Source organism: Octodon degus, unplaced genomic scaffold (assembly GCF_000260255.1).
Source record: "Octodon degus isolate 3935 unplaced genomic scaffold, OctDeg1.0 scaffold00001, whole genome shotgun sequence".
Classification (NCBI taxonomy): domain Eukaryota; kingdom Metazoa; phylum Chordata; class Mammalia; order Rodentia; family Octodontidae; genus Octodon; species Octodon degus.
The window spans coordinates 11,553,874-11,579,427 of NW_004524577.1; the positions used below are offsets into that span (position 1 = coordinate 11,553,874).

The window sequence follows — 25,554 nt, forward strand, 5'->3', positions numbered from 1 at the left end:
TGGATTATGGAACCAGAACCAGAACTACCAGAGTGACTTGAGGCATAAATACCAAGTAAAGATGGAGGCTATAGACAACTCTTTTGTAAGAGTTTGGCATGGTAAGAAAGGAAGTAGTTGAGAAAAATAAGCATGGAGTTAGGGAGAATGTTTGTGATTATTTTATTACAGCAGAGGTGTTAGCCTGGTTAAAATCAAGTAAGAAAGACCTAGTCCAGGGCAGGGCTGAGCACACGTGGGAAGCAGTTCTGAGTCGAGCACGGTGAGATGAAGGCTCAGCAGCAGGAGCCGCTGGCTCACACGGGCAGCCGTGTCCTGGAGGAGCAAGGTCAGGAGGACGCAGATGAAGGCAGGTCGGTAGCTCTGGTGGCAAGAAGAAAGACTTCCTTCTTCTGCCTTCCCAGCGATGAAAAGGTACAGGAAGAACAGTGAGGACGGCAGTAAAAGAGGGAAGGAGCACGGGGCAGGGACAGAAAAGGCCTGTGGGCACACAGCAGCTGGTGCTGAACGGCGCGGCCCTGTGACAGGCACTCCGTGCTTGGGGCATGCACAGACAAGCGGGCAGCGGGGCTCACACAGGCTCAGGCTCTGCTAGAACAGTAACGTATACTCGGCAGTTTGCAAGAAGCCAAAGAAGGGATTCTATACAAGTTTAAAGGAAAAATAAAGAAAACTGCATCGCAGGTACCCAGAGACCAGTCACAGAGCTCACACACAGACAGACACAGAGGACTCAGGCCTTCCACAGGTCACACAGGAAGAGCCTGCGCTCCACGTGCCTCGCTCCCGTGCCAGGGTGGCAGTTCCCACAGCCAGTTCCTGAGGATGAGGATGAGGACCAAAGAGTGTCCCGGCTCAGCATCTTCTTCCTGCTCTTATTGGTACGGCCATCTCATCTTCCACCACGCTTCCAAAGAAAGGGCCACAGAACCGTCTCCTCCCCAGCTTTGAGCAAATAAATGCAAGCATTCAGAAGTCACACACACACACACACACACACACACACACACAACTGTGAAGCAGGGCGTGGCTCCTGCTCTGTGCTCATATTTGGGCATGTATTACTGAACTGAAACAAAGCCAAGAACTCCAAGGTGGCAACAAGCTGTGGGATAATTCCCCTTTGTTCTCTCCCCAGGTGCCTGACTTTATTTAAGTAGATTTCCTTTTTTTTTTTTTTTTTCCTGCCTGCAATGTGACCATGAAAGCAGAGAGCAAAGGTGAAAACACTACTCATGTGTAAGAAGTTCTGTTGTTACTTCAAGACTGGATTCTAACCACTGTGATAATTAAAAGATTCTTGAAGAATTAAGACTTTTCAACGTACAAAGAAGCATCACCCCTACCTCCTCGTAGACCTTAATACATACAGAACACAGTACTGATGGAAGGGAGAAGCGACTCCTCCAGCACCTGTGTTTTAGTGAACTGGCTAAGAGTAAAAATTAAGTAAATCTCAGTGGCTGAAGTATACACACCACCTCTCCGACACAGGGGGTAGAGATTGATTTATTTTTATCTATTTTAATTATTATAGAAAATACAATCTTAAGCTACTTCCTGTTACAGAACAAAATGAGAAATATGCACTTATAAATGAGATGAAAGGGCCTGCCTGGCAAGTGTCAGGCCGAGTTCAATTTCTGGTACCAAAAAGAGAAAGGAAAAAAGAAGTGAGTCACGACAGTGGGCTATAGAAGACAAACCGACACAAGCTGGCTGCTCCTCTAACATAAAAAGTCTGAAGAGAAAGAAAAGAGAGAAGTGAACAGGACCCCCCCACACACACACACACACAATCTGCACACCCTCATCAATCTGGATCCTGTTGCCTGAGGACTAAAGGAAACACCCAGTCAACGCCAACCAAACGTCCTGGGAGAACATTTCAGACCCCGCAGGGCCTCCTCCCAGTACTCGACCTGTTCAATCCAGCTTCTCAGTGGACTCCATCCAAGCATGTGAGTCAGCCACCAGCCTCCAGGTCAGATCATTACGGTGACCCCAACCACAGCCTTAATAGTCCAACTTCCCCAATTAAAGCATCTTTAAACATTTAATAAAATAAAATATGATAACTCTGTTAATTTCTAATTCAAAATGAAAACAAAGAACAAACTAATTGCTACTCAAGTTACATACTGCCTAATTAGAAACCATTTAAATGGTCCGCTCTTGTACACAAGCTATTCCCGAGATTTCCAGTCTGACCTGGCTAATGTGTTTTAAACATGCCTATGAAAAGAATGCCTGCGGCCAAGGAGACTCGAACAAATGAATGGGATAGATTAAAAACAAGAATGGGACAGGCAGAAACGAGCAAGCAGAAAAGTATTTCTTCCCAAGACATGCATGCCCAGGTCCTCCGCCTTGACACACAGTGTCTTTCCATATCCCGGCCTCTGGCACGTGCTGCACGCTTCCTTCTGGCCTGTGGGGACATATTCACACTCGAACCTGCTCAGACAACGTCTGGGCTGGTGTACTGGAAATGTGCTTTCACCAGTGCTCTGGGACAAATTGATCCACTCAGAGAGACCAACAGAAGCCACAAAATTCTGAGCTGAACTTTCAAATAGACGGCACAGCTTTCTCCCTCAGAAGACAGCAAACCTATCTTCCGGAGCACGTAGCTGAGCGCTCTGCTTACAACTCCTACCTCTGAAGAACATGCAGCAGCCACGGAGGCGACTCTTCTACACCTCTCCTATCCCCCCGGTGGCCTACCAATGCCCCGTGGCCAGAGCCCAAAGCCCCCCACTGTTGGTTCTCGGGAAATTCTACTTCGTCTTCTCCTGCCTGTAAGCTACTTACTCACTGAATACTTCTGTGACACCCTTGTCATCTAAACCCAGTACAACACGTCTGTCTTCCTTGCTGCTTTTCTGAGCAGTTTCTATGGTCATAGGCAATGGTGAGGCCTACTTAACTGAAATTCCTTATCAGACGTGGCTTTCAGTGAAAAGATTTTATAATGCATTAAAGAACATGCAAGCTATATAAACAGAAACAAGCAGACCAGTACAGACCTGTGGTTTGCTATGACGTGAACCCTTGCCACCGAAAACTGAATATAACAAGTAGAAGTTCCTACAAGAAATGAGGAAGATGGGGCCGGGGAGATGGCTCAGTAGAATAAACACTGGCCTGGCAAATGCAAGGGCCTGAGTTCAATCCCCAGTTCCACACTGAGACACATTTATGGGGGCCTGCCTCTCAGCTCAGTTCTTTAAGGGGCTGCTTCAACAAAGCTTGTCAGTTTCAGGCTGCTGTAGTTCAATCCCCACAACACTCCAGCCAGCCAAACCTGCCCTGAAGGCATTCGGACCAAAAAAAAAAGAAAGAAAGAAATGAGGAAGACAACTTCCTAACACAGCGTTAATGGGCAACATAAACTGCAGAACTGTTCCTTACAACCTCTTCCATGAAATCATTACTTTTCCACTCCCATCACCCACGCCACAGCCTAAGCTCTCCATCTCTTTAGGATGAGATGGCACACCACACTACAGAAGAGCTCATGTGTGATTCTGCTGCTAGACGACATATTTTAACTTCTTTTATCAGCTACAGTCTTCCTCTTTACATTATGAATTGTTGCTGATGCCATTTTCATTGTTAACACTAAGATAAACAACTAATGTCACTCATTTTTAACAAGGAGCAAAGGCTTCAGTTGTTAGCTGAGTATATATTTAATCCTTTCTTTTATTCAGCAATAATTTTCATATAGCTTTACTAAAGTAAGTCTTCAAGGTTACACGACTGCAATTCTTCTGGCCAATTTTTTATAGACAGCTAAGGTAGGTAAAAATATTACAGACACTCAGATATGACCAGGCCCTCGAGAGAATCAACACAAAAGACAAGACCACAGCTGTGGCTCAAGATGCATCTGTTGAAGGACAGGCCTCAAGGCAAAGACAGAATGACCAGGCCTACGCGCTCCCCACGCAGCAAGGTGAGCAGCATCACCTGGTCCAATAAAGTCTAGATAGACATCAGTCCTTCCTTCCTTAAAAGGTCTTTGTTCTTTCCATGTACATGTGCTACATGTGACCTGCTTCCCCACGGGATCAATGTTACGTAAGGAGCTATACTTTCAATATTATTGGCTGATCATAGTTTTGACCCCACATTGTACCACCTTGTGATTTTGTTCTATAAAGCTTCTTTTAAGAAGTGGGCTTGGGCCAGCCAAATAGCTCAGCAGCAGGAGCTGGGGGTTCGATCCCTGGGCCTGCTGTGATGGCCCCACCCCCGGGGCACAATGATATGGCAACTGAGACTGGGCGTGGTGGCACATGTCTGTAATCCCAACACTTGGGAGGCTGTAAACAGGTGGATCACTACAAGTCTGATCTAGTAGTGAGACCCTGATCACTGTGTAGATCCGTAAATGAATAAAAAAAAAAAAAAAAAAAAAAAAAAAAACAAAGTGGGCTCACTGGCAACTCACTTCCTGGTCCTCTCAGGAGTTATTTCAATACATTTTTTCTTCCTCTTAATTTCCACTGTTTCTTAGGATTCATTCTTTGACCTTGGAGAACATAAACTCAGCATATTTGACAGCCAACAGGTTGAGAGTTATATTTATCCCCGCCACATATCAAACCATTCCATTTCTTGAAATCAAATCTGCCTAACAGAAAGTATCTAAGGATAATTACAGGAAAAGATATGAAGTTCTGAGGATCCAGAGCAACTGTTCCACTGCTTTGAAGGTGGGTAGTAACCCTCTGAGATTCTATTTCTTCATTAATAAAAAGAGATACAATCTAGTATTTCAGAGAACTCAGATAATTTTGAAAGCAAGTATATAGTTTCAAAAGCTGGGACAGGGCCGGGGAGACGGCTCAGCAGGATAAGCGGCTGACTGGCAAACGCAAGGATCTGAGTTCAATCCCCGGTAGGAAAAAAAAAAAAAAAAAAAAAACCTGGGACAGCCTACATTTGGTTCCCCAAGATGGTAACTGCAGACTTAGGAGGCTGAGGCAGGGGGATTATGGCAAGTCTGGGGCCAACCTGGGCTAGCTAGGCAGTTCAAGGCCAGCCCAAACTACACAGCAAGATTCTGTCTCAAAATATATAAAATAAATTAAAGCCAAAATTAAAACATCTGCATGGCCCCAAAATTCTGCATATATCTCTTGGACACTCACCTTTACTTTATTTTTGTTACTTTATTTTTGCTTCACAGATCATTTTAATTCTATGATAGCTAGGAATTACTTATTATATAGACTTATTACTTTTATTTTATGTAATAGTTCATTTTTGTGTGTTTTAGTAAGGATCTACAGGGTTTATAGGGTCTCACTACACAGATCTGACTAGTAGTTTGCCTTTTTTTTTTCAGTACCAGGGATTGAACTCAGGACCTTAAACTTGCCAGGCACGCACATATTCTACTGAGCTATCTCCCTGGCATGATCGGACTTGTAGTGATCCACCTGTGTTTAGAATCCCAAGAGCTGGGATTGCAGGAGTATGCCACCAGTATCAATTCCTGTCTCAGCGAGCCTCGGGGGCAGGGTCGGCATGGCACACCAGGGATCAGACCCCAGCCGCTACACTCTACCTAACCAGGCACTTTAATCCACTGAGCTCTTTCGCTGGCCCATATAAATCTTCTTTGAAGAGAAAAATTTAGTTTCTATGGTAAAATTAACAATTTTCAAGTCATGGTTTATGTAACAATACTAATAAAAATGTGCTAGGCAATCCAAATTAGTAACTGCTGACTAGTAACTACTGCTAACCACTGTTAGTATAATTTACATTAATATAAAATCTAAAGGATGCCATTACTCTGTTCTTATATCAAATCAGTATTTCAGTATTTCCAAAATCTTTAGAAGACATTACATACACATTCATTAGAACTAATACTGGTCTACTTTACAGTACTGAGGATTGAACCCAAGGCCTCTGCACTGAGCTGAATCCTCAGGCCTTTTTCCCCCCAGTATGTTATTTTGAGACAAGTCTTGCTAAGTCACTAAAGTACGCAGCCTAGAGTGAAATTTCAATCTTCCTGTCTCAGCCTCCTAGAGTGCTGGGATTATAGGTGTGTGTCACCATGCCTAGCCCTGGCTTATTTTTACATCTCTGGACCCATGTTGCCTAGTCTGTCTAGGATCTGGGGCCTCTGCATCCACCAACGCTCCCTCCTGCCAAGCCCTGGTGCTCCTTGATGCCTCCCCATCAAGCATCCCACACAGAAATCAGATCCACCAATCACCTCAGCTCATTTTTATTACAGTAGCCAGATTAAGTCCATAATTTCAGAAGACAAAGTTTATATAAACAATAAACTTTTTATCTAAATAAATACAAAAACAAAGCCCAATTAAATAGATTTGTCCCCACAGCAAATTCAAATCACCACAAACTTATGGGAATGCCTGTTATGCAAAAACAACTCAAGGAGACAAGATACGACTCTCTCTGTGTAATTAATGCTGCCCAACAGCCCAAAACCTACTCGTGGAAACAGCTTGCTCATAACTTTGTCTTTAGAGGAAATCAAGTCATTCAACAGCAGAAAATAAGTTCATTTCTACCTTAGCCAACCAACTCTTCCACATGCTGGAAGAAAAGTACTTGTCTTAATAAGAAAAATAAAGATTTTTTTTTTTAAAGTTCTACCAATGAAAGGTTTCTTCTACTGAAAGAAACCAAGATGATATTTTATCAGATACAAAACCTCAGCAACAAATGTATGCAATAAGCCTGATATATAGTATTTTTTCCACAACTTCTCACCCCCCAAAAAAAGCAAACTAGGGAAATTGAAATTCAAAGTTAAAAAGCTAACCAGTTTTCTAAAATGATCATTATGCCAAATTAAAAGTTCAAACACATAACATTTACAAGGTTAAAATGCTCACCAAAAGCAACAAGAGCTCAGCAACATGAAACATTCCTAAGAAATGCCAGGTTCTTTAACACCATACACAATGACTTATTTAAGTGCTTAGCAAAAAAATACACAGCCTCCATATGCCAATTTGTTCTTTTAATTCCTCATAAGTACTGTTCAGAGACCACTGATGTTAAAAGCACATTACTTTAGAAAAACAACTGGCTTCCAAAACTGATTGAAACCTAGAAAGTTTCAAACACCAAACAAAACGCCCTCTGAAGACATGCCACGACATAAGCTACCACAATGAAAATCTTCTTCACTGGCCTCAGTGACGTCCCTGTCCCTGTACGGAACGCACCCAGCTCCACAGCCTCCCGTTCGGAGCCACCAGGGAAGGACAGTCTTGACAACAGCAGTGTCCATCGCCATTAACTGTGAGCACTGCTTGTTACTCAAGGAGATCTGATGCTTTATTTTGCCCTAGTACAGGCAGGCTGATTTTTTTTAATGCAACAACCCACCACCCCCTCTATTTAAATATTGTTCCATAAAGGAAAAAGGCTGTAGTAGTATTTAAAAATAGGAACACGCCTGGGTATGGTTACGGGAAGGATTCACTACTATTTTGTAAATGCTAAAATTTTCAAACTAACAAGGAAGAGAGAGATGAAGGGGAAAGAAAAGAGGCGAAAGAAGGGAGGAGTGAAAGGGAGGAGAGGAGGCAAGGCAGGCAAAGGAGAAGTGGAGAGAAGAGTGGGATTCAATTCCAACGGAGCTGGGCCTGAATCCTGGCTGTAACTTATTGCCACTGTGACTCTGGTAAGCCCCGGGCTCTTCATCTACAAAACTAGAGTGCTAACAGATCTTGCTCTGTGGAACTGCTGGATTTGAATGAGAATACGTACAAAGAACTTCACAGAATGCTTCCAACCATTAACTAATTGACACAATTATTTATTATAATCAAATAAGTTTCTCAATTTAGTTAAGCTTATAGCTTTGGCTCAGGCTCTTTAGAAATACATTCATTTATTAAAAGTACGATATAATCTTTGTAAAATTAAGGAAAATAACTGACATAAAGAAATACAGAGCTTTCAATCAACATTTTCTGTGGATTTAGGTTGGGTTTGTTTTTGTTTATGTTTTTGTTCTGCGGTACCAGGGACTGAACTCAGGACCTTGTGCTTGCCAGGTACTTATGACTGCTGAGCTATATTCCTGGCCCTGAAAAATTAATTTTTTCTTTCTTTCTTGGATTTAGTTTCTTCTTTCTTTCTTTCTCTTTTCTTTTTTTTGTATTTTAGGGAAGCACCTACAGAGTTTTCAGAGTCTCACTGCTAGATCAGACTCGTAGTGATTCTCCTGTTTACAGCCTCCCAAGAGCTGGGATTACAGGTGCGCACTACCACACTCAGTCTCAATTGCCATCTCAGCATGCCCCGGGGGCGAGGCCAGCACGGCAAGCCAGAGATCGAACCCCTGGCCCCTGTGCCTGCGGGCAAGCACTTCAATCCCGAGCTACTTGGCCAGCCCTAGATTTAGTTTCTTACAAAGCAAGAGAAGCACAGACGCAAGCATCAGCCTGCCTGCATTCAGATCCCCAAGCCTACTACTTTTGGGTATGAGACAGCAAATATTTACTCTGCCTCAGTTACTGTATTAGGATGACAATAGTGTGCTGTGCAGATTGCATCAACGTGTGTAAGTGCACAGAGTATTATCTGGCAGTAAGTGCTTTGTGCAGCTTTAAGTGTGGCGTTAGCTATTAATTCTCACCAAAAAGCTGCTCACTACTCCAAACCGGTCAGTGTAAGCCCAGCCACTCACTGTAACAACACGACCAGGTAACATGATTTGGAAAGTTGTGATCTGCAATCTAGGTCACCTACCTAGATTCTATACATCAGAGTTTACTGCATTCTGTCACTGTCGAAATCCAAAAACATACTACAGTTATGGGGAGCAGAGGGGGACAGACAGAGACAGAGACAGAGACAGAGACAGAGACAGAGACAGAGACAAAGAGAGACACAGAGCGAAAGAGAAGGCAGGCGTGCAGGCGCGCACGAGCACTGAAGTCTGCAGCGCTGATCTCTCAGCAGTGAACACGTGACATCTGTACTTTATCTGCATTTGCTAATTCTCCACCAGGCACATACAATGCTTCTTTGCTAGCAAAAGGTTATTTTACAATCAAGGAATGAAAGAAACCGCTCATCTTTGTATAAAGGGCAGCATACCTGTATTTATGGATGATGGCGTTAAACAGCTTTCCGTCTCTCCAGCAGGTGGTGAAGTTTTCACACCGCACGCCGGCGTAGCCCTCGGTGGCCTGCTGCGTCCACAGCAGCAGCCGCTCTTTTGCAGACATATCTTCTGACTCTCCAGTGACATGGATGTCAGATATCTAAACACAACAGGAAGGGTAAACCATTAGGAAGGAAGGGAGCTAGCGCAGACAGAGTGCCGTGTGTGGGTACCTCACAGGTGCTATTTAATTAATGTACTAGCTAAATATACTTTATACATTCACATACAGTAAAACTAAATTTAACAGACTGACAAAAATGAACATAACTTTATGTCTCCAATTTTAAAACATCTTTTTTACTATGCCAAAACTTCCCAGCACTGAAAACTACTGCATTCTACTTTGCTGATCAGATCTATAGAAACAACTCAAGCAACTGTTTTCACCAAATCCGATGGATTAGAAATAAACATTACTCTATACTACCACCTACAGAGCAGAATTTGATCCAGCAGGTAGCCTGTATAATAAAGAAAGAAAGAAGGCTTCTCCTGTGAACTCTCTTATATAATAATTTGGCTGAAAGCAATTTTCTTGTGAGTCTTGCTCAGCTTGTTCAGCAAGAAACCTTCACCAGCTGATTTTTACTTGTGTTTTGTATTCATTGTTTAAGTTTTCCACTGAATAATAAAATAAGCCACTAGTTTCCATGATTTGCACTTTCCCAACAGCATCTCTTGGACTAGGGTCCTCCTTAAGCAGAGAATTATACTAAGGCCCAAAGTGACTTTACTAGGGATTACACAGTAATCCCAAAGCTGGGATTAATACCAACAAACAACTGCTCCCTCAGTGAGAGCAAGATGCAAAGCCAAGGGATCAAGGCGGCAAGAGGCAGGCCAGCATCTGGACAGACAAGTAAGAGTGGAAGCAAACAGAGAGCGACAAATCATCCTGAGGCAGGAGCAACATCCGCAGACCAGTCATGAGACAGGCTCCTGGTCCCAGCCACCGGCGCTGTGGCTTGGCACAACTCATTCCACGTCGATGAGTCACCCTCCTCATCTATAAAATGAGGAAGGCAGAGGCTAACGTAGATGATGTTAAAGGTCCTCTGTGGGCTAAGCTCTTACTAAATTACTACTAAAAATACTGTGAACACAACACAGAATGCAAGAAGTCAAAATACAGAGTCAAACAGCTAGCAGTAGAGAATAAGAAATCTCTGAAAGGAAGCTTTTCCCACCTGGGCAGTGTGGAGCTCAAAGAGGAAGCCCCTCATTCCTCTCAGCTCCCACAAGAGCCAGGGTCCAGCCAACCTGACATCTGGGGCATGAAGACTGTGGCAGGCTAGGCCCCTTGGCAGGCCAGGCACCAAGCCACCACCCTGGTAGGACAGACTGGTGGCCCTCACCCACCCTTTCTCCAGAGCACAGTGAGAGACAACCAGGCCCTGCCATGTGGAGCTCCACACGACACAACTCAAGACACTGGCCTCAACGAATGGCCAAGACATGAAAGCAAAACTGTCTCAATTTTAATCATCGTTCCTAGGAATTCAGGCTGATTTCTACAGGATCAGAAAAAATTACATACATGAATCCACTCTATAGAATATAGGAGGAATTTTTCTTATTTTAATGTGGAGAAAAAGCACCACTCTTTTCTGCCCCACTTTCAAAGATATCCTGGTCTAAAATTACGCCTGTGACCCTTGCCGGCATGGCCCATGCATGCATACTGGCCCTGCTTACTTGCTCCAATTGCTCAAAGCTTTATGGCTGTCCCCTCACTCGTAAAAGGGTGATGAGGGTACATCTCAGTGTGTGTGAGAATTCACCCTGAGCACAATGTCATAACTGGCATAAAAAGAAGCAAGACCTTGTCTTTATTCTTCTCCCCCCTCCCTGTAGAGAGGAATAAACATTATAGCCTTAAAATTTATACTTGAAACTGATCAAAATCTTATTAGTTCAGAGAAACTAATCTAGCCAGTGGCGCAAAAGAAGTTGGGCATCTAGGTAAAATTTCATCACAGGTGCCTATCAGCTGGGAGCCCTTGGAATGCAGGAGCTGGGGGACATTTACAGATATAAAGATGCAAGAGATGGGGTGGGAGAGAGGTCGCTTTTTGCTGATTCAAGATTCCAACACAATTCACTCGCAAAAGTTATTGTCCATTAATTATGGAAGTGAATAAACTTCAACCACTGGCACAAGTCTGTGTTCTGCACAGTACTCTACCCGAGGAAGGACATTACAGGTCTGCAAATGGTTCTGCAACAACCACAAGAAAGCAATACATTCTTAGTGAGCAAGCTTCCAACAGATGAATTTCTGATAGCTATCACACAGTTTCAGATGTCACATACGAGAAGACCTTTTTTTTGGTGGTACCAGGGATCAAACTCAGGACCTTCCACCGAGCTATCTCCCCGGCCCCCTTGGTTGTCACATACGTACACTGTTTGAAAATCTATAATTTTACAATGTGTACTCAGGATGTTATGAACCAAGCTTTAATGTACCAAAGACTAACACATTAACTCGTTTTCAGCTTCTCCTGCTGTTCCAATTAGCTAAATGTCATTCTTGCATGGTAATTTAAGGTATTTCTAAAAATAGACCATCAAGAGTAGTCACTATGTCTCTGAATGTATCAGACTTGTCCTTACACTCTGTAACCAAAACAGAAATGAAAAGCAAAAAATGCTGTGTAAGTCAGCTGTGGTCATACAGAACGCTTTTTTCAAATTCTAAGTATTCTGCCAAACAGCCTGAGTCACCCACTAGTGACAGGAAATGCTGGCTCCCGATTCAGCCTGGACTCCTGGAAGTACCCAGCTGGCTCCACATAAAACCTGGAGGCGGCACAATGTCCTTCAGAGGACTTCGATTCATCTGCCCAGGATTCATTCTCAACACCAAAAGTTAACAGGATGCTTACTACAGTCTATTCACAAAATCTCTCCAAAATCCTTTTTCCTCATCTTTAAAACTTAAAAATGAGGATGTCTCCTCCTTGGGTGGATCTGAAAATTAGATGAAACAAGCCATTCTTTAACAGTGCTTGGGCACACAGAAAATGCTCCCATTACAATTTTATCATTGGCATTTGCTCCTTCAAGCCTCTCGCCAGCAATCCTCAACCAGCATCTATGACAAATGGACTGCGACCCTTGATGCCCTCAGCCTCACATCCAGGTCCCTGGTAGCTCCACTCAGATGCAAGGTCTCCCCTCCCCTGAGTCCTCATGTCCCTACTTCACTTGGTTTCCCTTCTCTTGGCCATACCGCCACCACTCCCAAACCTTCCAGAAATATCCATGGCATGCATGGACAATGAAGCTTCAGTGTGCAATGATAATTTCTGGTTGCAGATGGCGATGTGCAGGGGGCTGAAGAGGAGAGGACACAGGACGGTGGGCGGGGTGTGAGCTGGACCTAGGGTTTGGCCTGCACCTGACATGGGGTGAGGGTGTAGGAATCATTTTTAAGAAGAGGACAAGGTACCTGGTCAAAAGTGTCTGGTAACATAAAAAATAAGGTCCCTGAATCTTCAGCTGTGGTTTGAAAACCACAGGCTGGAATGGTCTGTGTCCCCTGGGCCTGGATGCACCTGTGCCACCTGCTGGCCTGCTGGAGCCTGGAGCATGGCCACGTCTGAGCTACTGCAGCAGGGAGACCTGGGATGCAGCCAGAGGTAGAAGTAGGACAAAGGACCAAAAATCTAAAGAGAGTTTGGAATCTGCGCTGATTTATTTAGGCAGCCAGGATACTCCTGAACATTTCCATTCTATCGTGCCCTCCCAGAGGCTTCCCACTGTGGTTGGCATGCAAACCCAACCAGCAAAATGCATCCACCGTCAAATGGTCACTCAATCAGATGGGCATTTTTTTCACTTATTATTAACGCTATGTGTTGATATATTTCATCAAATCAGTCTTGGCTGGGAATAAAACTCAGTGATAACACGCTCCCCTGCAAGGCCCAGAGTCCCATCCCCAGCACATACACACAAAACCACCACCATTGCCACACGTGTATTCATACGCTGGGTAGGCTGGTGTCATGTGACATCCCATTATGCCTAGCAACCAACTGCTGGGATTCTCTCAGGGTTGGTGTTCTCTGGACCGAAGCTGCCTGTTCACATGGCTTACCTCTAGTACTCTTTATTTAGGACAGGGCTTGTCTCACCCTGTGCATGCAATCAATTTCTAGCTTTAGTCTCAGTGTCTGGGTTAGTACAGTTTCCTAACCTAACTTGGACAAAATACACCGCCACAAACCAAGTGAACTCCAGCACCAGCTGCAGCAACTGAAGTCACCGTGGTGAGAGAGAGGGTCAGCATGGCATCAACCTCAGAAAAGCTCCCACCTGCTAGAACAGGGCTTCTGGGCCGATGAAAGGTTCTGGCGGTGACATGACAGACCTTGGTGTGTGTCTTGGAGCTGAGCTTTTGTCTAGCTCATTAGTGTCACAAGGGGAGTTTTATTACAAAGTGCACCAAAGATTTAGCAAAGTAATTTGAAGCCACCTGGGCCACAACAAAATAATCTAGGTATCTGGTATATAAAGTTTTCCCCATAGTTCAGGACTACGGACCCTGAAAATAAAGAAGTCACCACTTGTGTGTCCCCTTTTCATTCCATCTGTAAGTAAGCTCAAAAAAGTGAATTAAAAATACTGAAAACTAAAGTCAAGCTTTAAAAATAACTGCTCCCAACATGAAATTCCCTCCTGGCCTCGATTCCTAGCCTGATCCTTGTGGGGTTGGTCATAGAGAAGAGAAGATTCTTGGGGCTGGAGGGTTTACAAAAGTCAGAAATGGATTACTATCAGCACAGAAGCGCAGCATAAGAACAGAGTGCAGTGGGAGTGGGAGCTGGGAGCAAGGAGAATTCAGACTGGAAGGAAAGGAGCCACTTGGGAAAAGGGTGGGACTAACAAGAAGATGGACCCAGGGCCTGGCGCAGTGCTGGACGGCAGCCTACCAGTGATGGCAAGCCTGTCACAGCTCTCAGGGACAACCAAACAGCTGGCTATGGCACTCCAGCCAAACATTTGCCACCCTGGCTTGGGCTATAAACCAAGAGCTCCTACAATCCAGGTCAGAACTGCCCAGAAGAGTGAAGCTTCTTCAAATTTAAATAAAGAAAAAAAAAATCTATCCTTACGATGCCACCAGCCCACCTCGCTTTCAGAGCACCACTGCTGAGGAAAAGGTCATATAGATGACAGTCCCAAGCCAGCCTTCCCTGCTCCTCAAGCCCACATGCACTCCTTTGCCTGGCAGCTCGCAGCTTCTGTACAGAAACAGCTGCTGACACGGGGACACCACACATGTCCAGAGCACAGGCAACAAGCACGCCTGTGTCCTCACGCCAGCGTGGTGTCAAGGTTTATGAAAAAGGCTCCCACCACACTGTGGGCAATGGCGCACACCAGCAGTCCATGCACCTTGAGAGGCAGAGACAGGAAGATCAGTGGAGCCCAGAAGCTTGAGGCCAGCGCAGGTACAGAGCAGGCCCTGCTTTTCTCACATCAGAACTGATGCCACTGATGCCTCTGAAATGAGGCCTTACCGACATGAAAATCAAAAGTAGTTCAAGAACTGGTTCTTCCCATGGGTATTTATGTTCAATCTAGCGACATTTGAAACTCTAGAATGTGAGGAAGGTGATCAGCACGTAGGCAGGTACTTCACAGGTACTCAGTAACTATTCACTGAAGAAATGAGAGTGAAAAGTGGTGGGGTTCTGAGAGATGAGAGAGAAGCCTACTGCAGCTGTGCACAGCGGGGCGAGGAGGAGTCCTTGCGAAAGCTCTGCTCCTCTTCTAGTCAGAGCATGGCTACGGGATTTTGCCCCTTTTCTACAGGAGTAGGACAGCAAACAGGGTGAAGGTCACACAGCACTCCGCTGTTTCCTGACTCTGCCTCACATACCTGACCTCGTGCAGGCGCCCAGGCAGCAGCTCCCTCAGTCTTTCAGGTGTGGAAACACGGCCCGGGTTAAATACGCGACACCAGCCTCATCGGGCTTCTCCCCTCCACCCCACCCCACGTTCAGCGCCTCTCTGCTGCATTTCGGAAGGATTCCCATCCACCAAGGAACCACGTCCCTCCACAGAACAGAAACTCCTAGGCCACGAAGTGGGGGCAGAACCGGGAGGGAGCCAAAGGGTCTGCAGAGCACACGCCTTCTCCATTAGAAGTCAGGTGCAAACACTGCCAAAGGAAAACTCAATTCATATGCTCTTTTTAAAAAATAAAAAACACCGTCTCCTATATGAGTAAGTTTGGATATTAATGAGGATAAAAGCAGTGGGCGGGAAAGGGGGGCAGAGCCCTGGCCTCCTCAGGGGTCTCTCTCCATAGCTACGCGTGGAGGAGACGCGCGCTGCGCCGGAGGCAGGTGCACGTGTGCCAGGGACAGCTGAGACGGTACTCAGCTTCTCCCACTGGTGACAGGGTCCTCTGCGAAGACGCCACGTCACGGGGCTGCCGCAGGACCACCCCGCAGTGAGCAGAGGCAGCTGTGAGGGGAGTCGCCACGGCCTTGCCTGGCGCTACAGTCAGGCAAAAGTGACTTCCACGTTTGATTTGTCAACACATGCAAATGTTTCCAAGGCTTCTCAAGCTTCCAAAGATGATTTCTTCAAAAATATTTTAACTATTTTGGCAGAAATAAATGTGCCCAACATATTTTTACTGTCTGTTTCCAAGTGTTTTCTAAAAAATGTGTGAAACTACTGCATAAAATATTTTTAACTGCAAAGATGGCTCAGACATTTTGAAAATTCTAGCTGGTTACAAATAACCTAAGTGGTGAAAGAAAGAGTCAAACAGAAGAAAAAAAGAACAAAGGAAAGAAAAGGGAAAAAACAATTGAACTCTAAATTGATGGCTACCATGAGCAAATTCTATTTCTTATACAAGAAAAACTAACATGAAAACTATCTTTTTTATGTGGCAAAGGACCTTAAACTTTTGCAGATCTTAAATTTAATTTTAAAGATAAAAAGCATTTATAATGCTGCTAGGGACCCAAATTCTACACAATTACTTAAAAACTAAATTTTTACAAGCTAGTTATGAAATCTAAACGGCCAAGATTAACTAGAGTATCCATAAATGCATTTGCACCTTTAAAAAAGAAACAAAATGGTTCCAAATGAACTGAAGTGGTCCACTGCAGAATGAACTGCCGCTGGGGGCAAAGTCAGCACTGGCAAGACTGAAGCTCTGAGATTTTATTCTAGTCTTCCAAGTCTCAGTATGAATTCCATGGCCTACACCTCAGGGAAGACTTGGTTAGAGAAACAATAATGAGTAAATGTATTTTAATGTGGATAATAATGTGTTTTTTCACATTCTGAGATAGTTTACAATTTTTAGTTTTTAATACAAAAGCTCAATAATAAAACTACTAAACTCTTTATTATCCAGATCCTGCTAATACAACCTGTATCGAATGCACACTCCTACATACCATGCTCTTCTTGGCTTCTGCCCTTTAGTAACTGCTCTATCAACCCACAGTTCAGCAAAGAATGAAAATGAGCAGGAAAGCAGTTCACTTTTCACTAACCAGCTCGTGGCCAGGTGAAGCTCGCCAGCACTGAGAGGCCTCCCTCCCAAGGGCGCAGCTCTGTGTGGGGCTGCAGCCCCACCAGCTGCCGCGAAGCAACGCTGGGCTACCCGGGCTACAGGAAGCGCTGCGCTCTACTGAGCGCAGAGTGTGAGTTTTGGTCCAATACAGTAACAATATATTTTTCAGAGAAAATGAAAAGGGGGAAGAAAGACATAAAAACACTAAAGAAGTAAAAAAAAAAAAAAAAAAAAAAAGTATATGTCATGTACATTGACTCACAGAAACTTAAGGCTGAAAGAGATACATGTATGAAAAGGAATACAAATCACACCAGTAAAGAGTTCAGCTCGGGGTCTGCCTGCAGACAAGCCCAAGCTCCATCGATCGCTTACTAGCTGAGTAAGTTGAGCAATTTTTTTATAAAACTAACGACAGATCTACTTCACATGCTTGCTTTAAAATTAAACTATAATGTAATGTGGGTGTGCCTAGCACTTAGTAGGACTTAAAAAAAAAAAAAAAAAAAAACACTTTAGTAATATTAGAATCATGATCTGGTCCCACTGTCCTCCTTTTATAGAAAACAGAACCAGAGCTGGGGAGATAGCTTGGTGGCATAAGCGCCTGCGCTGCAAGCAAAGGATCCAGAGTCCTATCCTGAGCACCACAAGCCATGCTGGCCCCGCAACCGCAGGCACACTATGCTGGCCCTGAAACCAGGTGTGGTGGTTCACGTCAGACAGTAGGGAGACCCTGAATCAATTAAAAAAAAAAAAAATCTGTGGCCTATAGAAATGAAGACTGCCCCGAGTTCCATAGTTCCATAATGTTTTTTGTTTGTTTGTTTGTTTTTGGGTTTTTTTTTGCGGAACCAGGGATTGAACTCAGGCCCTTGCACTTGCCAGGGAAGCGCTTATCCTACTGAGCCATCTCCCCGGCCCCATAATGCTTTCTGATGGCAAAGCCTGAGTATGAGAACTCTGACACCCTGCCTTTGGGGACCATAATCCACCACTTACCAGAAAAACCTACACTGAGAAGATGAGACAGCAAATGTTAACCAACGATGATGCCGATTCTCACCATTTGTTTTTAAAACATGCCACACAACATTCTCTCCACCCCCAAAAGAGGCTCTAAGGCAAATCCTGGGTAGGATGGCTATCCTAAGGGACCCCGGGACCTCACTCTGAAAGGTACTACAAACACCAAGAAGCCTGACACTGTCCTGATGTCAGAGTCACCTACACAGCTCCACCCTGAGTACAGCAGAATCACAGGGACGGCATCCTCAGTGGTGACTTGAAATATCCTCAGGTAGCTCTGGCATGTGGTCAAGTGAGATGTCAATAAAGAATCCATTATCTCTGCTGATGTCAAACTGGCAAGTTTAGGCAACGAAATTAAAGAAAAATGTTTTGTGGAGACATCTCCAAGCAAAGGCAGGAGACGTCAAAAAATATGGGAAGCTTGTTGATCTCCACGGAATCCCTGAAAAAGGCTCCCCCAAAGTGATGACACCCTTGCTTGTGATACACACCCTTCAGGTGACCCTAGGGACACCAAGCTCTGATCTATTCCCCTCTCACACTTCTTAAGAGATGGGTCTTGCTAGCCTGCTCAGTTTGGGGTACAGTGCCATTCACTGGAGCAGTGACAAGCAGCATGGGTTGATTGTGACCCACTTCATCTCTGAACGAGGTCTGTTCACCCCTCCTTATGCTGAACTTAGTATAGACACTGCAATGAGCACACAGCACTATACCTCAACTCCTGGGCTCAAGTGATCTTCCTGCTCAGCCTCCTGAGTAGCTCGGACTGTAGACAGGCCACCATACGCAATCATGGCTTTAACAATTACGCGAAGTAGACGTTGTGTGACAGTTTAACCCAGCTAATCCCATTTACTATACTGCCTTAGTATGTTGCTTCTGTGAGTATGTACTACATCATTTTGTCTAATTGTTTTGCCCGTTTCATATAGTAGTTGTGAAGCTGAAATTGCACAGTTTTTCTAAAAGCATTTTCAATTCTAAAGCAACCTACAAACCTAAGACACTACTTTTTTAAAAGTTCACCTACTTAAGCTAATAAATATACAGCAGTTGACGAGTAGGACTTCTACTCACCAGCAAATAAGAAGGGCAGGCTGGCTGGCTTCCACAGAGGCCCAGGCTGAAGGGCCACTGTGGGCCAGCGCACCACTGCAAGGAATCAAGGTGGTGCTAAGCCGGCCAACCACACTGAGAACAACCATCACAGGACAGGGGAGGTCAAAACCAGTTACAGTGAGCTCAGAGAACTGTATGCTATTCTACTCAGAAGCTAACTGAAAGATCAATAAGCTCAACCCTGCCTATAACTAAGAGTACTGAGTCAAACAGGAATCGTATCAACAAGAACTTGAAGAAGGAATAAACAGGAGTGTTAGCCAACAGAACATTGTGAGTATGAAATACTAGTGAAGGACGAGGAACTCTCAATTTCACCTAGTTCTACAATGAAAAATGAAGAATCGAATGCAAGATCCACAGTTCTGAGAGCAGCCTGAATCAAAGACAGTTAAGTAAAGAAAGCAGGACACTGCCAAATGAATAGAAGGCTGTAGGGGAAGTATCAAACTGCTGGATTCCGGCTATGTCACACAGCAGTGTCCTTCGCAATGAAGGGAAAGGAGAGGTCAAACACCTCCAATGAAATAATAACTATCTCCTCAATTTTGATCCAAAGGACGCCAAGTTTTGTTACGTACCTCCATATCTCCATTATTTAAGAAATTTTTATCAGGACATACATAGTAGGCAATGCTCACAGTCCTTGTGTGCACATGCAATGCACACCTCAATTCCTTTTCTCATTCCCTTTCCCTCCCCTCCCTTGAAATTTCAAAATTCAGTGAAACCTAGGACTGCGAGTGAAATCCTTGCAGTGAGGAGAATTTATTTTAGGATTTCTATGAATGAAAAAAAATTAAAAACTATGCAGCTTTTTTAAAGCAAAGTACACCTCCTCAGAAACAAAAACAGCTGAAAAACATATGTGAAAGTAAATTAAGTGCCGACATGCATAGACATGTAGCAAGCAAGCAGTGCTCTTACACGGGCCTTTATGTTAGCCCCACACCGGTAACAACAGGCTGATGCTTTCCTTTCTAAAACATAACCACTGTAAAATGTAAACAGAGCTGGTGACATAATACTGGCAAGGGTGTGTGGTGTACAGAAGCTGGGACACCTCATGGAGAACTCAGCAGCAAGGTCAATGACAGCTGTGTACTCTCACCCCTATAAAATCCCTGTCACTGCAAATGACCGCTCCTCGTGACACAAGGGCCCGCCCGAGAACGTTAAACAGCACAGACACCATTTATTTCTAGATTGTGTTAAAAATAATAATAATAAAGTTAGAAATAGCTTAAGGAAAAATCTGTCAACTCCCTACTACTTATATGTTGAAAGTGCTTGTCATTTAAGACAAATAACCCCAGATACATAACTTTGTCTAAAGGTAAGTACCAGTGTTACGGATAAAGATCTTGACTTCCTGGTGGTATGTGTCATATTCAAATTCTTAAGAAATGATGCCCTAACGGTTTCTGGATGCATACTGGAGCCAAAGAACAACCCCAGAAGCAAAGGGACCGAAGACATTTGAGTAGTTTCTTCTGCCTCCACCCTCAGCACACACAGAGCTGAAGGCAAAAATGTGTGTATGTTTGTGTATGTTTTTGTGCATGAAAACTGGTACAGACCTGGGCTTTGACTTTTCAAACTTATGAAATAGCAAATCAGAATCACCTGGGAATAGTACTGTATCATACATACTCAAGATCTCGTACAACAGCCAAGCCACTGTCTTTTCATGACTGCTTTCATTTTTTTAATTTTGCAGTTTTTAACTGACACATAATTACACCTATTTACAGTGAGCACTATGACATATATGCACTGTGCATATATATGCATACAATACACGCATACAATTTCTAACGATCAGATTAGCATGACTGACAGTTTCAAGTATTCAATGGCCATGACTATTCTCTGATGTAACTTTTGCCTACAATATAATTAATATTTTATAGGATAGTCCCTAAGAAGTTCAAGAAAAGGGATGTGGAAAATATAAAATACAACTGCAATAAGTAAAGGTATGCAAAGAAGTATATAGTATTCACATAAATGAGTATCAAATGACTTGAAAAGGATAAATCACAAACTCTCAGTCTGGCAAGAACACGCAGCCCACTTATTTACACGCTAAGCTCAGGCGCTGCGCCTCACTTACCTCATTGCCAAATGTGTCCTTCGAAACTGAGGACACAGTACAGAGGGAGCAGCATCTCCTTTTTTTAAACTGAAAATGGTGAGTTTCACAAGGGCAAAACTTCTCAGTGTTTTGCCTTTCTTGGACTCGGCTCCAAGTTTTTGATGGGTTTTCAGCAAAGCTACTTTTTTCAAGTGATTTCTCAGTACCACAGTGAAGGGAGCTTAAGCTGGCTGCCTTCTGGAAAGGAAAAACCCCAGCTTTTCTCTGGAATGTCCCTTCTCCTGCGTCGACATCACCCACACGCTGCTTGCTCCCTGCACAACAGTGAGTGTTCTCTGTCTCTGAACTCTTTCCATCTGGAGCACCCTTCTGTGCTTCTGTCTCCCTGTGCTTAACAGGGGACGCTTTCCCTGCATGAGACCAACTGCTTGCAGCAGCGGGGACAAGTTTCGGTCTGGCCCTGTCAGCTACAGCCTGTGTCGTCTCTTGCTGAAAACCATCTTCCAGGGTGGGGCGTGGGGCAGCAGAGTCCGTCGGTGCCTGCGCTCTGCACAGAGGAGCTGGCTGCCGCCCTAAAAGCTGCATGTCACCCTTCGTGCCTTCATCTTCCCTCTTCTGCTGCGTCGACTCTGGGTCACCTACACTCTTCCGGGTCGCCTGTGCTCTGAAATACTTTCTTCCAGGAGAGCGTCTGTCAGGGCTCAGCGGAGTTTTGGCAGGATCTAAGTACTGCTCTTCCCTCTCAGCTCTCACGCAGCCACACACATTCCCCATTTGATCTGAAGGAAATCACAGCTTCACAAACTCACTCATTTCAAAACCGGAGCTTCCTCTGAAGTCTGAACGCTCCAGGCCGGCCGCTAATTCCCCACAGGCTTCGTGGCCAACCTCCTCAGCCTGTGGCCATCTTGCTTATGGGAAAGGCACACACAAGAAAGGCCGTGGCAGCCTGCCCAGCCCGGTCCCTGTGTCTCATTAGACGCCATGGCTCATTTCTGAGCACCAATCCTCTGAAGCAAACATCACTGCTCCCTGTCAAATTACAACACTGGGGCGCTTCCAGGGCAAATCCTGAGGTTTACTGCTGGAGAAGATTATGACCCTGTTTCCTGAAACGCAGACTTTATCAAAGTCTGCCTTAACCTTTGAAACTACTGGTGGTTCAACAAATCTGAGCACAAAGAGAAAGCAAACTCCAGTCAAGAGAGACTTAGCACAGGGCCTTTAGAATTTAGTTTCAAAGTGCCTTTCAAATCGCCTTAGGCAGCCTCTACCACATAACTGCTATCCTTAGGAAACACCACCCAGTTTTTTTATTTTGTACACAACCAAAAGCTTGAAAATCTCTAATTACATTGATTCTTATTCAAAAGAAGTATAAAAATATGATTCTGTAATTAGCAGGAGAGATAATAATAAAGTTGTCGCTAAAATCAATCTTGTTAAAAAAAAAAAAAAGCTTGGACTATTTGTCAGACAACATAAATTTCTAAGCCACTGCTATTATCTGATCATTAGGATCTTCAGAAGAGCCAACAGATGCATGAAATTATTTATTACCCAAGGTAAACACCTGCGCGTTTTTACACAGGAATCGCGGCAGTTAAAACTTTGTATATAACCTTTAAAACTGCACCCTACTTAGATATTACCCAGCTTTAGCAGGGCCTTGCTGGGTATCAGCCCAGAACCTCATCAGCTAAGGTGTGCATACCTCTGACACTGAGTCACGGGTGTGGGACGAAAGGAAATTAGCGCAGCACAAAGCGGACTTTGGAAAGCAAAAGCCATCTGACCCTAAAAATAAATTGGCAACTGCTTTCTCTAGGTAGTCTTTTAACTGACCAGAACATGTAACTGAGTATATTTTACTAAGTAAGACGGTTAACAGTGGTGACCATGACTTGTCCTTCAATGTGAGGTTTTCCTTAATTGGTTAAAAAGGCAATTGAACATTCTCCATTGCCAAAAAGTAAGTACACTAGAAGAGAATTGGGCAAAAATAAGGTCTTAACTTGGTTGGTTTCTTGTTAATTTGATTTTTAATGTCTTCATAGTCAAGGAGGCATCCCTCAATCAAAGGGATATTTACATGTTTACGGGGGAGTTTACACTCACACTTGAGAGCGCCAGTCTGGGGCCTGCACCTCTCCACCCTGCCCTCCAGCCCTGCCAAGACAAGCAACTGTCCACTTGTAGGCCACACATACCCCGTTCCTTCTTCTAAAAATGGCCTCAGCTTCAGTATCCGCCTATTAACTGGCATTCATCCTGCAATCCTTCTGATATCCATAAAAGTTTCTTATTCTCTAATCCCTTCCCAACCCCATCACGACAGTTTCCCTCACATATATTCATTTGTATTTTTATTTATATCACAGTAGATTTATCACCTTTAATTTTGGTTAATTTCCTGGACAGCCCCCTAGTACACAGGACAATCGGCCCCATTATCTTAGTATCTGTGGGTCCATCATAGAATGCAGCTAATGACACAGGACTTCCAAGAGGCTAATACCTGCCACCTTTGGACTGTCTCCCTGAAAAACTGATCCAGTCCACAATGCCCCAAACAAATGATTTTAAAATAAATAAAGGAATTTTTTTACATGACTTCCCTTATTTATGGAAAGTATAGAAGGAAAAAGGCACAGTCACCCGGAGTGAGGATAATTCCCACTGTTATAAATAGCTTTACATCTTGGCATAATCAGAAACTAGCTCTAATCTTGAGTTACGAAGTACTAAGAGAAGTTATTGTATTAAATAAGAAGGTACACTTTCAATTTAACCATAACCTAGGTACATTCCATTTTAAAAAAATCTTGGTCTAATTTTTAAATACTGGTGCCAACAGCTGTTAACCCCTGATTCACGGCAGACCACCATCCCATTGAACCAGTAGAAGATGTGGTCTCCCTCACCATCACCGCTGTCCCCGGGCACTCTACTGCTTTCTGATCCTTACCAAAATTGTCCCATCTTCTACACTCTGTGGTCGCTCCCTTCCTTTCTTCTTTAAAATATCATCTCTTGGATTCAGTCTTTCCCCTATCCAAGCCTTGGCCTTTATCACTATATTCTGAGATTGTCATCTCACCTCAACATTCACCTTCATCTCCTTGACTTTGGTCTCTGCTCATTTCTATCTATTTTAAGTGAAACTGGTCTAGTTCCTAACATGCAACTTTCTAAGCTCAGAGTGGTTAAATTACTTCCATCCTAGCAATGCCAACACAGCTATAAGTTAAAAAATAAAACTAAAAGCCCATAGTAAAATCTTAGTCATTTCTTCTCCTAAGGCTCAGATGCTTTCTACTACCAATGGTGATCAGTAGAACGACATTCAAAATCCAGACACCACCTTCCCCTTGAGCTCTGTGGTGCTCTGGATCCCTCTGAGACAGGCCTGACTTAGCCCTCTGCAGTTCCTGCATTCGCTGTAGGGTCCTAAGCACTTAAGAGGAATTCAACGTTGCCTAAGAAGCTCCTGAAGAATTTCAGAAGAAATTAATTTTGGGTCCAATTCTACTTGGACCTCAAGTCATTTTGGGGAACAAGGTACAGCTATGTGCTGCATTTCCACGTCACTGTCACAGTTACGCGCTTAATCCCCTCGCTATCTAAAGCTGGGGATATCCTGTAGGTCGTCGACAGCCCAGCTAACCAACATTCACCTCAGCGGCCACCCTGGATTCTGACCGGCGGCCTGCCATCTTTTCTCCACCTACCCAGGCCTCCCCCAGCACCCTACTGCTAACACTGCTTAGCTGCTGGTCCGGTCCTGGAACTCAGCTAGACATCATCCCTGCACACTCCAGCTGTCAGACAGCCCATTCCCACATGAGCCGCTTTATCTCCCACTGATCCCCTATAAACACTGGATCTCAGACAATATTTTTAAGTCTTATTCCTCTTGAGATTGGGTCCGCCCCTACCTCCTTTCAGAAATACCTTCTTCAACTTGCACGGTAATCAAGACATGCCATGTCTGCTCAAGTTAGGCTGCGCTGCCAACCGAACATTGCACCCACTGATAGGCACTTAACACCCCAATGCAAGCTCCAAGTAATCACCCTACGTCAGAGAAGATTTTTATCCAAAGTGTACTGTTTTACAAAACTAAATCAGAACCAGTCTTCGCTTGGAAATTCATTACATCAAAACTTAACTCATAGTAAATGAAGCTGAACGTATTCTCCTCAAATGGATCCTGAGGAAGCACAGACGTCCACAAACACACGCAGCACAGCACTCTGCCGCTAGTTCGGCGCCCAACCTTTCAGAATTCTCCTGCCATCTAGTGGCAGTCACAGGAAAAGCGCAGTCACAACATGCATACACGAAGTCAAGGGTGGTGGCACAAAACACTTAAGTGTCTAAAACAGGATAATAGTATCCAAAGAACAAAAGAAATGTATCTGCATTCAATAAAAAAAAAAATCTGTCTTCCAACTCTATGATTAAAAGCACTGTCCTTAAATTCCATTTAAGTTCATAGAGAACGGGAAGAGATGCCACGTTCATAAACAGCATGTTTTTGAAAGAATTTAAATACAT

The 25,554-nt window shown here is 44.0% G+C and overlaps 1 protein-coding gene across 9 annotated transcripts in view; it reads right to left on the bottom strand.

Moving 5' to 3' along the window:
* The window catches only part of Dst (dystonin), a 482,621-nt gene that overhangs the window by 206,611 nt on the left and 250,456 nt on the right, over nucleotides 1-25,554 (bottom strand). For 8 of the 9 annotated variants that reach the window (XM_004623003.3, XM_023701151.1, XM_023700937.1 and 5 more), the window contains one exon: nucleotides 9,115-9,281. In XM_004623003.3, the coding sequence (XP_004623060.1) occupies nucleotides 9,115-9,281 (167 nt within the window). Of the gene's footprint in view, nucleotides 1-9,114; nucleotides 9,282-21,012; nucleotides 21,891-25,554 lie in introns of those variants that run through there. The other variant, XM_023700901.1, reaches the window with a different exon arrangement.